Source organism: Hylobates moloch, unplaced genomic scaffold (genome assembly GCF_009828535.3).
Source record: "Hylobates moloch isolate HMO894 unplaced genomic scaffold, HMol_V3 SCAFFOLD_11, whole genome shotgun sequence".
In the NCBI taxonomy this organism is placed as follows: Eukaryota; Metazoa; Chordata; class Mammalia; order Primates; family Hylobatidae; genus Hylobates; species Hylobates moloch.
This window is the reverse complement of record NW_026652286.1, coordinates 74,835,955-74,854,584: the sequence shown is the minus strand read 5'-3', so window position 1 is coordinate 74,854,584 and position 18,630 is coordinate 74,835,955. Positions and strand designations below refer to the sequence as shown.

The following is an 18,630-nucleotide window of genomic DNA, read 5'->3' as shown; positions in this document are numbered from 1 at the left end:
CCAGCTATAAATTACAATTTTGAAAGGACAATCACCTCAAGTAATTTAATAGACTAGACTTTAGACATACATATATTTATATATTGAATATTTTAATACAGAATAAAGTAAAATACAACCATTATCCTACCAAATTATTCCATTTCCTCTTATTTTTCCATTTTCCTCTGCTTCACCTTTCAAATTCTTTCACAAAGTTCGCTGTCATTTACCCTGCCACTTAAATGGCACAGTTAAATAACATAAATTAATCTTCTTCCAAGGATGTATTGAGTGTTGCCTCTAGAACCTTTTCCAGGTGCACCTTTGTTTTGGGTGATTCTTAGTTATAGATACTTCGAAATTTGCCCAATCACAAACCACTAGCCTCTAGTCTATACATAATATCCACCATTTCAACCTCATATTTTGAAAAAGGACTTATAAAACCATAATTATACTGATCAGTTTGCTAAAACAAATTAGAAAACAAAATAGGGTTTCATAAAATCTTAAGAATTGGAAAGAATCTTAAAAGATCTTTAAGCCTAGTCAACCACGAAAATTATGCGGAAAACAGGTTTGGGGAGTCTAGAGGAAATTACAGTATCTTAAGGAAAGCAGTCGGATGAGGAACAAGATCTCAGAGCAGAACATGGAGCTGGACTCAATTATGAATGACGAAAATTCTTTTTCAAAAAAAAGCAAAGCAAGGAAGTCCTTATTAAATAATGAGTAATAAAAATGTACATCAAGTTGCATTTAGCATGATTAACCCAGCAGAGTGCTTCAAAATCTCGGTGTAGCTTTCTCTTTCATGTGAAGGCTTCGGGTTAGCAGATTCAGAAGACACTCCCTTCAGGGTGACACTTTTCTGTAGATACCCTGCTTCACCGAAGCCATTTTCTGCTTTGTTACATTAAATGCCCTCAAAATTTACTTAAATTCTCTCACAGTTGTCCTTGTTCACTGTCTCTAAGATTTTAAAAATTCCTTAAAAGATCATTTTTCCAAGTAGAGAAGAGCATCCGTTTGCTTATTGAAACCTTATTAACATGTTACCATGATGTTATGGCTATTCTATGTGAACATGAGGTATATCAAGATTACAGTGACATTCATTCCAAAGCATGTCAAAACCATGGGCTTCCACTGAAATGGAAGAAAAGACAACAAACAAGTGCATGTAATTTACAGGACAAAGAAGCATGTGCTATAAAGATGTTATCAATACCCTCAGCACTTGACCAGCAGGCCTCCATATGACGAAATTCAGAATAATCCAGACATAAACTTGTCTGATTCTGGGAATTTATATGTATTTAAGGTAAGACTTAACTCTAATTTTGAAAGTTTTGACTGACTCCTAGGATCAATGTTGCTGTTGACGTTTTAAAAAGCCTTTGGTTTTGGACCTGTCAGCTAGTCTCTTCCTTTCCCCATCATACTGTCTGACTGTCCCCATAAAAGGCAATGACCTCGAGTGTTCTCTTTGAATATTCTCTTCTCTTGAGGGAATGGTATTTTGTTTGAAACAAGGCCTCCTTAAGCAAACGTCATCTCCATACCCACCACCTTCTGGAGAAGCAGTTCCCCAATATTATCTACTATTAATAGTATTTAAAAATAGCGCCCCCAGGACGTTCGTTAGTGGTTCCTTGTCGCTTCTGCTTTATTGGAGGCTTCGCTCTGTCAGTTATCCTATCCCTGGTTAACGTACACTGAAGAACAGGGGATCTTAAATGAGACAGTGCAAAATGGACCTTCACTGAACGCCTGGCATATAAATAAGAATTATTATTATACTATTATTATTGTTAAATACCTTCTAGCACCCTGTAAACATGCTCAAGCCTCTTCAGAGGTGGCTTTTCCCATTTCAGTTCCTCCTTCCAACTCTCTCCTCACAACCCTCTCCTGTATGCTTCTCCCCCTCACTCCTAACCCTCCAGTCATGCTTTTGGCCACTCCACTGAAACTGTGTCAAACTCACCTCTTTACTACATACAGCTCTATTATTTAGACATGTATATGCATACTACTTTTTACGTAATATATTAAAACATTTCATATTTTACAAACAAGACAAAAATTTTTTTGTTGTTGTTAAGACAGGGTCCCACTCTATCACCTGGGCTGGAGTATGGTGGTGCAATCACAGGTCATTGTAGCCTCAATTTCGCAGGCTCAAGCCATCCTCCCACCTCAGCCTCCTGAGAACTGGGTGAGACTTCACTTATGCACCACCATGACAGACTAATTTTTTTTTTGTAGAGACAAGGTTTCGTGTTTCCCAGGCTGGTCTCAAACTCCTGGGCTCAAGTGATCCTCCCACCTTGGTCTCCCAAAGTGCTGAAATTATAGGTGTGAGCCACTGTACCTGCCCAGGACATACAGATGAAATAAAACATCCACAATTATTTTCAAACCCACTAAAACCGGCTGGACACGGTGGCTCATGCCTGTAGTCCCAGCACTTTGGGAGGCTGAAGACAGGTGGATCACCTGAGGTTGGGAGTTCAAGACCAGCCTGACCAACATGGAGAAACCCTGTCTCTACTAAAAATACAAAATTAGCCACGCATGGTGGTGCATTCCTATAATCCCAGCTACTCGGGAGGCTGAGGCAGGAGAATCACTTGAACCGGGGAGGCAGAGGTTGTGGTGAGCTGAGATTGTGCCATTGCACTCCAGCCTAGGCTACAAGAGCAAAACTCCATCTTAAAAAAAAAAACCCACTAAAACCAAGTTGATACATACCTTTGATTTAAAGCATAAATTTCAGCCAAAATACTCTCATTTCTCTAGACCATTACCATCAGAAAATATAATAGGACAAAACCAAACCAATGTTCTAAAAGAATTACAACCTTGTTAGACGCAAAATACTTACTCTTCCAAAATAAAGTTTAAATTAATGTTATTTGTCATTAACTGCCTAGATAATTTTTAGATGGAGCATGACAAAATGAATAACGTGAATCATCTTGTTTAACCATAAATACAGGGCAGATTTCACAACTTTACTTGACAATTTGGTAATTAAAAAAACATAATAGTTGCCAAGTAAAAATATTAATATTTGTACAATTTTTGTCTTAAAATTTTTTTAAATTAGGGGCCGGGCATGGTGGCTCACACCTGTAATCCCAGCACTTTGAAAGGCCAAGGTGGGCAGATCACAAGGTCAGGAGTTTGAGACCAGCCTGGCCCACATAGTGAAACCCCATCTCTACTAAAAATACAAAAATTAGCTGGGTGTGGAGGCAGGCACCTGTAGTACCAGCTACTTGGGAGGCTGAGGTGCGAGAATCGCTTGAACCCAGGAGGCAGAGGTTGCAGTGAGCTGAGACCATGCCATTGCACTCCAGCCTGGGTGACAGAGTGAGACTCCGTCTCAAAAAAAAAAAAAAAAAAAATTTTAATTAAGTGTCACATATAAAAGAGATTCTGAGAATGTATTCATATTATAATGAGTTAAATTTAGATTTAAGGAATTTTTCTTCAGAATTTAAAGTCTATGTCAAGAAAAGTCCAATCACAAATGTTGCCATTTTCTTTGTTTTCCACTCTTAACTCTTTAGAACTCAAACGTTCAACCCACCAAAAGCAAGAGCAGAGGTATGTAACAGCAGAAACATTCCAGCACGAGGGGCAGAAGGACATTTCAAGTTCTGTGAAATCACCTCCTCAAGGAACCCTCCTGTCAACTAATTGTACCACCCTTCCCACCCAACCACAACAGTCCCTTGCCAAAGACTGCTGTTTAAGAAATCTACTGTGTAGCTACTACATATTATGTTGGTCAGCTTGTTATCTAGGGAAAATGCATCGGCGGTGGAGAAAGCCATCAAGTCTACTAGAGCTGCCACATACTACTGTTGCCATTTGTGTCCTGAACCTGGGCACTCAGCAGTAGGGTAAGGCGTGGGGGCCGGGGGAGTGGTCAGAAATCCAGCCCAAATGCTCCAATCTCTGATGCCAGGCATAGTGTTACATCTTCCCAGAGGAAGGGCACCTTTTCCTAATATGTACAAAGGTACATAATGGGCTAACTGTGGCCTTGAACCCACCTAACAAAGGCGAAAGAGGCCAGACAGTATCTGATAAGGAAGATGAAGGAGCTAAACTTTCACTTAGTACCTACTCTGTAATTACTAGAGGCTTCATATGAATTGGTATTATTTCCTTTCATATCCTCCCTTCTATCATAAGGAGCACTGTTACTCCCTGTTATGTAGATGAGAAAAACTGCAGATTCAAGTAAATTGCCAAATAAGAGGTAGAAAAAAGATTTATACTCAGGTTCATCTTCTGTAAAAAAGATGAAGATGTGTTTAATAATCCACGCTAGCCCTGGGAATAAGAAATATTTTTTTGGGTTTACAAAAGTTACTGCCTTCCAGATATTCTCAGAGTAGAATGAGTAACCACATTAAAAGCTGTAAAAGCCGGGTTAAGAACACCATAGCAAAAAATAAAAAATAAAAAAATAAGAACACTATCGCTTGGCTTTCCATCCAAACCACAAAGGGAAGAGGGTAACTTCAACTCAAATACCTGAGACACGAGAAAGCAGCAGAATAAAACCAAATATGTCAAAATTAACAGAACTAAAAATCTGAGATACTCGCTTCAGAATCAAATCTTAAAGAACCACTGGCTTTCAGTTATCGGCCCCCTTATGCGTTAACGACTATACAAGGCATTAAAATAGCTTATGTTATTTTAAAATAGACTATGTCTTCTGTATGAAACTGGAGAGACAATAAACATCACCCATGTCCCAGTTTCTGTAAACGAGTAATGACTATTTTCCACATCAACTTATAAGCATTACTCCATGTGCTGTAATTACAGTGTCTCACTCACCTGAAGCCGAGTTCATCATATTCTGCTGCACTGGTGGACTGGTGGGGGCTGTAACGTTCATCTGGGACAGCATGGCCTTCCTGGGGTCCTGCCATGTTGTTGTCTGATCGATGTGACTAAGACAAAACAAACCACTGCATTAGGAAACAAATACCAGGTTCCAAAAACAATTCTTATCTTGTGGGCTCATAATCAAAGGGTGCCAAGCGAGCTCTGTAAAAGCATTAAGTCACGGCATCTCACTGCTCCCACCAGCCTCCCTCTGCAACAGACATTTTTCACCCGTAAATCACTCAACTTTCACCTCTTAGATCTTACAAGTGCAACATCTGAAAAAGTTATGCCTCGAATTTTAAGTGAAAAGAAATCATCTTCAACTAGTAAGATAATTATTACCCCTTCTAATGCAAAGATACAATGTAGTTTGTAAACTGAAAGAGTAACCATACCACTAAAACCCAAGATTCATAAGAAAATCATACACTTATTTTCTCCTAGAGATAAGAATGCCAAATAACATAATTTTTAGGCCTAAAACGCCTTTTTAAGATAAAACACCACAAAACCCCAAAAGTCGTCTTCTTATATACTCCAAAGCCAAAGCAGAACTTTAAACTTCCTCTGTAAGTTTTCATTTTCCCCTGTGGCTCCTGAACAACATGTTCTTACACAAAGCCCTTTGATATTTGCTGAACATTTTCTACATAATTGTTAACTTACTGAGAAATACATGTATACATATAGATTTCTTAATCTATAAAGTTGGGAATTAAAATAGCTAAAGACCATGAAACGTAAGACTGCAAGGCATCCAGCACATTATCTGATACATAAACTTTCAAGAAGTACTAAGTTTTCTTGTAGCAAAGTTTCACTGTTTCAGTGAAAGAAAAACTAGATATATTATACAAATAAAACTACCTTAAAAAGTATCCTGCATTAATAGCCAGAAGTAATAAAAACCTTATATATAACCATCTCTTATCATTTATTATAGCAAGGATTTAAAAGCCAGTTAACATTTAATGATAGGGAATTGGTTAAATAAACATGGATATATATGATGGACTGTACGCAGCTGCTGAAAATGTTTTAGAAGAACATATAATATGAAAAAATATTAATAATACAGTTTTTAAAAATAGGTTATAAAACAGTTATGTATTGGACAAGGCTAATTGTTTAGTGTGTGTGTGTGTGTGTGTGTGTGTGTGTGTGTGTAGTGAAAGTATATAGAAAGACTTTGGGAGGCCGAGGCGGGAAGATCACAAGGTCAGGAGATCAAGACCATCCTGGCTAACACGGTGAAACCCCGTCTCTACTAAAAATACAAAAAAATTAGCTGGGCGTGGTGGTGGGTGCCTGTAGTCCCAGCTACTCGGGAAGCTGAGGCAGGAGAATGGCATGAACCTGCGAGACGGAGCTTGCAGTGAGCTGGGATCGGGCCACTGCACTACAGCCTGGACAACAGAGCTAGACTCTGTCTCAAAAAAAAAAAAAAAGTATATAGAAAGAATTAACATAAAAAATGTTTTAACAGTGTTTATTTCTGGATGGCCAAATCACTGTTTTTTTTGTAGCTGTTTTAAGTTTCAAATCTGAGTTCTCTCTTCTTTAATCATCCTATTGATAACCATGTAAATGGCAAAGAAATGACACTTTGTGCCATTAACTATCCTGAAATGGATCCAGACTGCTATCTCATCAATAATTATATCTTATCACTAATACACTAAGAAAGAATCACAGGCTCTAGCTAGAATGGGACTTAAATATTATTTATTGGAGATGGGAGAAGATTTTTTTTTTTTTTTTAAAGATAGCCCCACTCCATCACCCAGGCTGGAATGCAGTGGTGTGATCTCGGCTCACTACAACCTCCATCTCCTGGGTTCAAGCAATTCTCATGCCTCAGCCTTCCAAGTAGCTGTGATTATAGGTGTATGCCACCACACTGGCTAACTTTTTTGTATTTTTAGTAGAGATGGAGTTTTACCATGTTGGCCAGGCTGGTCTTGAACTCCTGACCTAAAGTGACCCGCCCACCTCGGCCTCCCAAAGTGCTGGGATTACAGGTGTAAGCCACTGTGCCTGGCCTGGGAGGAAAAAAAGATCTATGTCTCTTTAAGGAATAAAGATGCTATTGCCTAAATTTCCAACTATAAATACATGCACCCGGCCGGATGCAGTGGCTCACGCCTGTAATCCCAGCACTTTGGGAGGCTGAGGGGGTGAAACACAAAGCCAGGAGTTCGAGACCAGCCTGGCCAATATGGTGAAACCCCGTCTCCCCTAAAAATACAAAAATTACGCAGGCATGGTGGTGCGTGCCTGTAATCCCAGCTTTTCAGGAGGCTGAAGCAGGAGAATTGCTTGAACACAGGAGGCAGAGGTTGCAGTGAATCGAGATCATGCCACTGCACTCCAGCCTAGATGACAGAGGGAGACTCTGTTTCGGACAAAAAAAAAAAAAAAAAAATACATGCACCCATTTAGACACCAAGGAAAATGTGGAATAAAATTAACTTTAGAATATTTTGTTTTCATTTATTCTGTAAGATTAAACTACGAAAAGGAAACGATGTTTTATCAATTTGCAACAGTATACAGTTGGCCCATGAAAATGCAAGAGTTAGGGGCACCAATCCTCCCATGCAGTCAAAAATCCACATGTAACTACTGATTCCCAAAACCTTAATTACTGACAGCCTACTGTTGACAGTCCATTATGTTGTATTTATGTACTATATTCTTACAATAAAGTAAATTAGAGAAAAGAAAATGTTATTAAGAAAACCACAAAAGGCCAGGCATGGTGGCTCACACCTGTAATTCCAGCACATTGGAAGGCCGAAGCAGGTGAATTGAGCTCGGGAGTTCGAGATCAGCCTGGACAACATAGCAAAACCCATTTCTACACAAAATATAAAAAAATTAGCCAGGCATATGGTGCACACCTGTGGTCCCAGATACTTGGGAGGCTGAGGTGGGAGGACTGCTTGAGCCTAGGAGGTGGAGGTTACGTGGGCTGAGATCGTGCCACTGCACTCCAGCCTGGGCAACACAGTGAGATGCTGTTAGAACAGAACAGAACAGTTCAGAACAGAACAGAACAGAACAGAACAGAACAGAACAGAACAGAACAGAACAGAACAGAACAGAACAGACCAGACCAGACCAGACCAGACCAGACCAGAACAAAACAGAACAGAACACCATGAAGGGAAAATGCATTCACAGTACTGTATTGTATCTGTCAATACCAATACTATTAAGTTTATATCCTTTGTTTACAAGATGAATTGTTTGTCTGAAATGGTGACAATCACAGCTACCTATCAAGCAATTCAACTTTTTCTTCTAATGTCAAGACTTTTCTCTGCTTCTCAGGGGTGTGTAAAAGTTTTGATAAATTTTAACTTTTATAATGAATTTATATATATTTTATGGTAGGAAATGATAAAAGAGACTACTGTCTACATATATTTTATGCATTCATGAGACACCTAAATTTTTCTTAATTTTTTTGATATTTCCAGGGTATGAAGTTTATCTGAATTTTTCCAAATTGTCGCCAATCTCCAAAAAATGTTCCAATACATTTATTGAAAAAAATCCACATAAGTAGACCCATACAGGTCATAGCAATGTTGTTCAAGGGTCAACTGTACACACACAAAAAATCCTTCTTTTTAATCACAAGAACTCTATAAAAACACTGCATATCACAAAAGAACTGTTTTTGCTAAGACCAAACAAACTGCTTGCTAGGCTCACTCGTCCCCAGCCCCAGATACCTACAATGGTACCTTCTCTTACCTCCTTGTCTTTGCTCAAATGTCATGTTCTCGGTAAGGCATTCGCTGGCCATATCATCTAAAATTCACCATACCCAAACTCCTAACTCCCTCTGCTTGGCTTTATTTTTGCTTGATAATATTTTACTTATTTCGTTTGCCTGTTTTCCCCAATGAGAAAAACTCTAGGAAAACAGGGACTTTGTCCATTTTATCTACTACTATAGGGTCAATAACTGCAAGAGTGCTCAACAAATATTTATCAAATGAATTACTAAAAAGAAAAAAAGCTCTTTTCTTTTGCCATAACAACAAACTTTCTCTAAACATCTTTGTAGCCTTACTGACTTTAGCAACACCTACCTTTTCAAAAAATGAAATTACAAATAAGGATTGTAGACCTACTAGGATTGGCAATATAGAAATAATTGGTGACACGGCCGGGCGCGGTGGCTCATGCCTGTAATCCCAGTACTTTGGGAGGCTGAGGCGGGCGGATCACGAGGTCAGGAGATCAAGACCATCCTGGCTAACACTGTGAAACCCCGTCTCTACTAAAAATACAAAAAAATTAGCCAAGTGGGGTGGCAGGCGCCTGTAGTCCCAGCTACTCGGGAGGCTGAGGCAAGAGAATGGTGAGAACCCGGGAGGCGGAACTTGCAGTGAGCCGAGATGGTGCCATTGCACTCCAGCCTGGGTGACAGAGCCAGACTCCGTCTCAAAAAAAAAAGAAATTATTGATGACACTGGTCAAGAGCCATTTTAGTGGAACAGTGAGAGTACAGTGAGTAGGAAGTAAAGAAGCAGACAAATTTAGTTGTGCACAGGAAATAAAAAGCTAACTAGACGGTTATGAGTTTTTGTTTTTTCAAGAGGAAGGGGTACAAGTGTTTAAATGTGAACACAGAGTAGCTGAAGATGTGCGAAGGGATTATTGATGGGGCACAGTCATCCTTCAGAGAGCAGGAAGGAATAGGATACAAGCATTGCTTTCACTGTAATAGGAGGTGGCTGGTGAAAGTTAAGCAAATTCTCGTATTACTGGCAACTGCGATGCCAGTTATGTGGTATTACCAGGAATATAAACACGTCTTATAGCTTCTGGCTCAGGAGTTCTTGTCACTCCATCTTACTGGTCTCAAAGTAGAAAACGGTTTTTCTAAAATGATAGTTTGCTACTAGCCAAGTAGAATTTTTACAGAGAATCCTTTTAAATGCTTTCTTTTTCAAATCATCTATTAAGACGAATCCAGAACTAGCACATAAACTCTGCTGTCAGAACAGAAAGCTACGCGTAATATACATAATACACAATGTTCATGATTTGTTAACTGATAGCACTGGTAAAGAGATAAACTGGTTATGGCAGTATTATGCTTACTATTTCTATGCCTAGAAGTTGGTGGTTTGAAGCTTAAAAAAATATGCTGGGCCAGGCGCAGTGGCTCACGCCTGTAATCCCAGCTCTTTGGGAGGCCAAGGCGGGCGGACCACCTGAAGTTGGGGGTTCAAGACCAGCCTGACCAACATGGAGGAACCCTGTCTTTACTAAAAACACAGAATTAGCTGGGCGTGGTGGCACACGCCTGTAATCCCAGCTACTCGGGAGGCTGAGGCAGGAGAATCGCTTAAACCCAGGAGGTAGAGGTTGCGATGAGCCAAGATCACGCCATTGCACTCCAGCCTGGGCAACCTTTATGTATATCAGGTTTTGTCAGCTATACAAACTTAATATAGATATTTGATTCTTTTGAAATGTCTGCTACATTTCTTGAGGCTACTCTTCCTCCAGGGGTAATCTTTTCCCCAACTGGCCCACAAAGCACCTAATTTCTATCCAACCTTTAAAGACCCAGAAGCCTCTTCCTTTTGGAAGCCGCCTCTGGGGAAAAGAAAAGTCAGGCAGACGTATATTACAATCCCAGCTCTGCCAATGACAATCCGGATTGTGTGGGCAATTTTTATCAATCTGCTCTACCTTCAATAAACTGGGACTGATTTATTTATTTACTTTTCAGGGTTGAGGTAATTAAATTCAGTAACATATACAAAAGCAACCAGGACTGTGACTCCTGGTACACAAAAAGCCCTCAAATATTTCATTCTGTTGCTACCCCAATATTTAAAATAGGAAAAACTTCATAGTGAATGGGCCAAGAATATGTTTTGTTAAAAATCAGATAAGAGTTCAGTTAAGTGAAGATGACAGGTCTAGTTTAAGAGCTTTAATAGGAGTTTGGTTTTCACCAGTAAGTAATGAAGAGATGCAGTAGGTAGACGCCACAGGTTTGAAGGCAAGGAACAGAAATGATAAAAATGTTTCTGGACCATTACTTCAACCTGCAGAGAGCTATCAGCTTAGAGAAAGAATGAACTAGAAGCCTGGGCATGTGAACGGAGACCATCCTGCTGCAGGCCGAGCACTGCGCCCTGGGTACCTGCTGGCTGGCTGGGCTTTGAGGACCTGTGCGGCACTGCAACCTGTCAATAAACACCTCGCCAGCAAAAACAAAAACAAAACAAAACAAACAACAACAAAAAAACACAGAGAGAGACAGAGAATGAACTAGAAAAGGAACTCAGCAAGTGTAGACATACTGGCTCCTAGGGGAAGAGGAACAACATAATAATTTGGAAATAAAATAAAAATCTCACCCCTATAACCAAATGCCGCAAAATATTAATTGCTAAAAACCTTTCCATACAATCAATTTTTACTTAAGCCATAAGATAGTCAGCTCTGTCAATATAAACCAAAGCAAAGAATAAACAATATTTCTTAAGTATTAGCCAAAGCTCATCCTAATAAATTCTAAGACACTTCAAATTCTTGGTTGAGTGTTTTATTTTCAAATGCTGAATCTATAACCCTTATTTAAGGAACACTGAACAACAAAATCAAAATGGGTTTTATAGTAATGAAAACACTGATGACTTTCTTACACCTATCTTCAAAGTTTAGGATTATAATTTTATAATGCTAATTTGTGAAAGCACTAGTAGGAGGTTAGTGCTCATGCAGGTTAGTAAATAACTAAAAACAATATACTAAGAAAGAGATTAACATTGATACTGATACTGTGATAAGGTTTGGAAACTTCAAAGAATGGATACTATCAATTCTTTCATACCCCTGCTACTCAAGAGTGTGGGCCTTGGGCCAGCCTGCTACTCAAGAGTGTGGGCCATGGGCCAGCAGCACTGAGCACACCCAAGAGCTAGTTAAAACTGCAGAACCTCAGGCTCCACCCAACCCACTGATGAACAATCTATAGCTTAATGAGATCCTCTGTATGTTCGTTAAAGTTTAAGAAGCACTGCCTTAGATACTACTTTGAGATTTGATCACCCACGTTGTTTTTAGAATGACATATGCCTGGAGGGTAAATATTTTGTGTCCATGATAAAGCAAAACCACTAATCTGAGGAGTTACGCATCCTCTGAAACTCTCGATTTGTAAAATGATTCCATCTTGGTTAAAATCTAGAACTAGTATCAGTAGAATGAAGCTGTTTTTAAACTTAAACCTAACTATATTGTATCTTTTGTCCTCTTTTCATAATCCGTTTTTGAAAATATGTTTCTTCTAAACTAAAAAACTTGTAAAACCGATTTTTCACAAAATCCCAGGAGTGTAATCTTCAGTTGTTTGTACCTGTGCACAGCTACCTAACAAACTGGTTCCTTCCAAGTGTGCTAAGATTTCGTGATGTCAGATGGCACAAATTAGGCGTTAGGAATTTAATATAATCTACAAACGTTATAAATAGAAGCTTTTATGGACACTCCTAATACCATAATTAGAAACTTTAAAAAAAAATGCAGCTGTCAAGTGTTTAAGCCCCTAACACACCTTTAAGACTGTCTTCATTGTGTTGTAAGGGGAAAAGAGAAAAAAACCCAAACATGCACTTTTGATGATAGTGACCTGCTCAGACACTGAATTTTTTTTTTGATAAAAGTGAACAAAGATAACATGACAAAAATGTGCTTTATGTGCCCAAAAGAGACATTTGGACAACCAAGTCACCCACTTCCCTGAAGAAAAGTGAGAAAACTTGAACTTAAATATATGTAAGACCTCATAAAGCCTAATATCTAATGAGAAATCAAGTGACCAACTAAAGAATCTTTTTTTATTAAGAAAAATTGACTTTTAGTAAACAATAAGATTAAAACTGGAAAACCAGGAATAATACAAAATGGTGTGAAGAATGTTTTAAGCTATTAATATTGTTGTCGGGGCCTCAAAATACTATGATGGCAGTACTGGGAGTGGGCAGTCAGCCCGGATTTACTGCTCACTTATCAAGCTCATGTTTGTTGTGCAAGTGTTATAGAGTCACATGCTAGAGGCTGTTCCCAAGCTAGCTAAACCTACACGCTTAATTGACTCTAGGAACAATGACACATTGTTCAATCTAATCCTTCCATGAGCCACAGTTCCTAAACCACAACTATATGCTTTTTATATTTGTATATGTCCACGGTGGACTATTTCTAGAACCTCAAAAATTCAGTGATTATGCATATACTGTATTTCCTTGATATGCATGAGAAGACTTAAACATTTTGCCTCTATGATAATACGGTTTCTGCACTACAGGAAATCAGAATCTTAAATTGAATTTTAAATAATTAAGCTATCACTGAAGGCTGTTAATGAGTTACAATTATGAACAAGTATGAGCAGAAATACATAAAAGCAAACATGACCATTTATTATAAGTCTACAAACTGTACACCACACTATAATCTGACCCTATAGCTTTAGGTTTGATAAAATTAACATTTGCCCGCAAGCATGAAACCAATTTAAACACAACTTAACCATGTTGACAAATTAAAAAAGTGACATGCTGACATGTTTATATATAATACATCTCCCCTGAGAAATGATTATTCCCTAAGGAAGGGGTCAGGATGGACCAGCCGTGAGAATAATGCCGAAGCTCAAATGGAGGCTTCCTGAAGCAAACACAGTTCTCTCCATCTTGATTCCAAATGGCGTTTACCTGAAGTTATGTTCAGCAAAATTGAACATCTTTTCCTAATGCCATAGTGACTGAGAATATTCCTCCCAAAAGTTCAAAAATTGTATTTGTCCTGATTTCACGATACAGAAAATGACAGATGTCATTAGAGCATGAACTGAAAACAAAGACTAGAATTCCAGTGATAAGGTCCACCTAGCTCTTTTCGTAATAATTATCTTATGGGGAAAAAAAGAGAAATGGCAGAACTAAAAATAAAAAAAAATTTTAAAACAGCCCTGAGAAATTTTAGTTACAGAAAGTCTGCTGTAAATGTTTTTCAAAATGTGGTTCCCAAACAACCTGCATCAAAATTAGCAGGGGAGACTTATTAGCACGTGGGTATTTTTACGAATAACAATAGTTATTTCAGGAAAATAATTGACCTAGCAATTTTACATGTTCTTTCATAATCTCAGATCTTTACATACAATAAGACATTTATTTACCCAAAAGAGCCAAAATAGCAATTCAACCTCTTCAAAAGATGGTTGGTGGTTTTCTCATATTCTACTGTTTTGCTTAAATTGACATTCCTGAGCAAATACTATTTTAAATGGAACTACTACATGTCAGATGTCAAAAAGAAGTGAACTTTCTTATACAGGTTACAGACACTGGCAGTATTATCTTTTCATTTATAATTGTCAGTCTAGGCACAGAATAAAAAAAAAGAAAAACTGAAGATGAAACAAATGTGATGGGTACCAACTCTGACCTCATTTGTCATGACATGACTTAGGAGTAATGCTCTCAACCAAGGACCAGGAAGGAAGACAGGTTTAGGCAGTCAAACAAAGTTATAATCAGCATTCTGTGGCCACATCAGACACCAGTGGCTTCCAATAAAGATCTGTTCAGTCGGCTGGCTCATACGACTACAGTGAGGGAATCTAGTTACAAATCTGGAACCACATTTACTGTATATTTATGGTTACATTCAAATTTTCAACTGTTAACAACATAACAGGGCTTCAGCCACCCAAAATATTAATACAACACAAGTCTAGGGAAACATTTCCCAAAGGGTAAATCACCAGGAAGACAGTCAGGAAAATCCACACTAAACACTTCTTCTTTTTTTTTTTTTTTGAGACGGAGTCTTGCTCTGTCGCCCAGGCTGGAGTGCAGTGGCGCGATCTCGGCTCACTGCAAGCTCCGCCTCCCGGGTTCAAGCCATTCTCCTGCCTCAGCCTCTCCGAGTAGCTGGGACTACAGGTGCCCGCCACCACGCCCGGCTAATTTTTTGTATTTTTAGTAGAGACGGGGTTTCACCGTGGTCTCGATCTCCTGACCTCGTGATCCGCCCGCCTCGGCCTCCCAAAGTGCTGGGATTACAAGAGTGAGCCACCATGCCCAGCCCACACTAAAAACACTTCTTAGCAAAGTGGGCAAATGGTCTTCATCAAAATAAAGTGTATATGGAACTTGTAACATAAACTGCTGACACCACCCACTCCTCCTCCAGCCATTTTGATGAAAATAATACAAACAGTCAAGGAAACTTCTGTGTTCTTTACCACTTACTTTTAACAAGTTTGGTAACACTACACTACAGAATGTCTTCAATCATCTAAAAAGATTCATATTGTAAATTAGCAAAATAACTTGGGGAGGGACCTCAAAACATAAAACAATTTAACTGTTACATATTCTATACATAATGTATGTCAAATAATGAGATGGTTTCTATACAAATAGATACTAAGCACAGTCTTACTTAGTCTTAACTACTCATTAACTGATACAAAAAGTCTATTTTACTTTGATGTTTCATTATTCATTAGATGTCATTTTTAGGAAATGTTATTTAGGTAACTTTGAAACTTTGGTAATGCCTTCCAGGGCCTTCTACAATCAGAAAAGAGGGCAGGACAGTGGTAGAAAGGAACTAGATTTATTTAAGTTGGGACTTAGGTTACCCAATCTCAGTGAAGTAATTTGACTTTTCTGAACCTCTGCTTTAGCAGCTGTGATATATAATAGGCCACCATTAAACAGGACCAAATACTTCACCTATTGATTGCCTATTGTGTTGTGCAAAACAAAGTATGTTATCCATATAACCAGTTTTAAAGTAAATAAAATAATATCTGATGTCAACACTGTTCAGTCTTTTGGCTCACATGTCTGCTGTGAGGGAATCATACTTAGCTACAAACCTGAAACCATATCCATTGCGTATTTATGGCAACATTCAAGTTTTCAACTGTTAGTAACATATCGGGTGTTAAATTACCAATAAGTAACAAATTAATTTAAAGTAAGGGAACCCTTGCCTAAAGAAAGGTTACTGGTGATAATAATAAATTAATGAATAAATTTTACATGTAAGACTATGACAGATATTAAGGTGGTTTACCAGATTTGTGGATTTTGTATGTGGCAAAACAGTGGTGGGATTCTTTCAATCATGGCCAAAAATTCCTGCAATAGTCACCCATCATTCTTCCATCCATTAATATCTCTTTGTATGATTATAACATGCTGTGTTTTTCTCTGTATGTATGTATATACACACATACATATATACACACACACGCATGTGTGATTTTTTAAAAAAAAAAAAATGCTAGACACATACAAATCAAGCTTACAGGACTGGCTTACTTAGAAGAGTCAGTAGTCTTTCAATACCAAATTATAAATACAGATTACATGTCTCCCTTCTGTCTCCTCTGGATTTAACATGTTTACAGAGAGAAAGCAAGAGAACACAGTGTGGTATAATCATATAAAGATATTTTAAATTCCCTAGTTCACCAGAATCAGAAGATTTGTTCAGGCTGAAAACTAGGATTCAACTTGCTTTCTGTTAACTTGCAACTGAAATGTGATCCTGTCAGTGAAAATACAGCTTTCTTCTTTGAACCTCTCAAGTTAAATGACTATGAAATTCCATTATACTATGAAATATATTATCACCTTTTTGAGGGGGATTTTTATGGATATTGGTAGAAAATGTTACTAATAGTCACAGTCATGGTCATTAAAAAGAAATTAATAAAAAGGTTATACTGTAAATATTAAGTTAACATGATCACTCAGAGACTGCCTCAATCTATGAGACCCATGCTAGCAGGCTGGATCTTTAGTGTTACATGAGGATTACACAGAGGGTGCCTTCACAGGTTTCTAGGTCTTATGGATTTGTTTCTTTTTTTTAAGAGTTCCTCTGTATGGAGAGGAATATTCTTCTAGTCTCCCATTAAGATGTCAGATGTCAAATGCCTAGCAGCTCACTAAGAACAAACTCAAGCTCTCGGAATCTAAAAGGTTAGTAAAAAGGCTGTTTACTAAATTGGAAGAAAGATAATTGAGTACAGCAAATATATTAGGAGTTTCACTGAAATTCTTTTCAAAATACTTCCAATTACTAAAAAGATTAATAATTACTGAGAAAGGTTCCAGAAGCAGGAACTCAATTTGGTTATCCACAGAACTCACTTCATTGAATTTCTAATTCACATATAATAAACACATAGAAAATAACTGATACTTTAATGCTGTATCAGAAAACACTCTTGCATTTTAAGGTGAGAAGACTGACATACCTAAGAATTATAAAAGAAAGATGATTTCTCCGCTTTTATAAAAAGAAGACAAAGTTCTATACATGTAAGAGTTTTCATAAAATGTTTTGTCCACTACAACTGTGGCGGGGAGGAGCAGTTGTAGAGTGGGCAGTGACTTTAACCATCTGTGAATCACTCATATCTGTGATACTGTGGAAAATTTTGGTCACTGTTGCTCAAGACTGACATATGTAACTGCTACACAAAAGATGAACTATGAAAATGGCTTAAGGGATGGAACAAAGACTAGGCCTAACTGGAATTGGAACACCTCAGTCTATAAGGATGAAGTCCACGTGGAGATGTGATTAAAATCTAAGAGAAAAGGAAAATTTGAAAGTTCTCAAAATATAAAAAACACTTCACACCTGAAAGGAAACTTCAGCCATAGATCACTATGTCATGTCTCCATGCCCTTGTTCACATAGTATCTCCGCCTTCAATTCCTTTCCCATCCCCACTCCTCTCCTGTCAAGTCTTTGAGGACAGCTCAAATTCCGCCCTTGGGAAGGTTTCCCTGAGCTCTCTCAGCCTTCACACAGCAGCTAACAGATCCAATGCTCCTCTCCTGTATTTTTGAGGAAAAACCCAGAATACATATATTTCCAAGAAAGGCTAAGTTTCCCTTTAATTTCCCAAAGACAGCACAAGTTACTTCTACTAATTGAAGCAAACACTAAAATATATTCAGATTACTCAGTTATGTTCCAGGCATAATCTGAATCTTTTGAAACAATAGTTTAACCTTTTGAATGGCTTCATTTGGTGATTAAGCAAATAAAAATAATAGAATTGCGAAATCGAAGGGCAAACTTACACAGAAGAATACAATGTTAGAAGGAAACTTGGAGACCACCTGACCAACTGTTTCATTTTATACACAAAGAAATGGACATTTAATTAAGGGCCCACAATAAGACTAAAACACGTATTTTCAGACTCACAGAGTAGCCTGGCTTTCCCTAGACAAAACCCAGACTTACCTCTTAAATCAAAGAGGCTAATCTACAGAGGCCAGAGTGGAAGTCGCATGGCCACTGCCTTACCTGTCACCTCCCCAACAACTGCTAACTTCGGGGTCACTGGTATTAGCAGCATGTACGATTACTTTCAGGTCAATGACTCAGAGGTTGAGAAACAACTCACTACAAAGCTGTTTCATCAGCATCTTACAGACAGCTTTTCATTAGCCAGGTGAGAAATGGTTACTGAAGACTATATGTGAACCAGATTGAATACAATAGTTCACTCATCCAGGACATCATTGAAGACAGTAAATGCCAAAAGTTCCTTCACAGATAAGTGAAAGGACCTCTTCATTTGGACTCCCAGGTGTTTGGCATTTCCTATTAACTACTGTTTCTAATTTGCTG

General features: G+C 38.2%; 1 protein-coding gene across 12 annotated transcripts in view; it reads right to left on the bottom strand.

The window, feature by feature from the left end:
- The window catches only part of YAP1 (Yes1 associated transcriptional regulator), a 123,865-nt gene that overhangs the window by 63,829 nt on the left and 41,406 nt on the right, over positions 1 to 18,630 (bottom strand). For all 12 annotated transcript variants that reach the window (XM_058446884.1, XM_032167236.2, XM_032167234.2 and 9 more), the window contains exon 3: positions 4,852 to 4,967. In XM_058446884.1, coding sequence (XP_058302867.1) covers positions 4,852 to 4,967 — 116 coding nt within the window. The remainder of the gene's footprint in view (positions 1 to 4,851; positions 4,968 to 18,630) is intronic.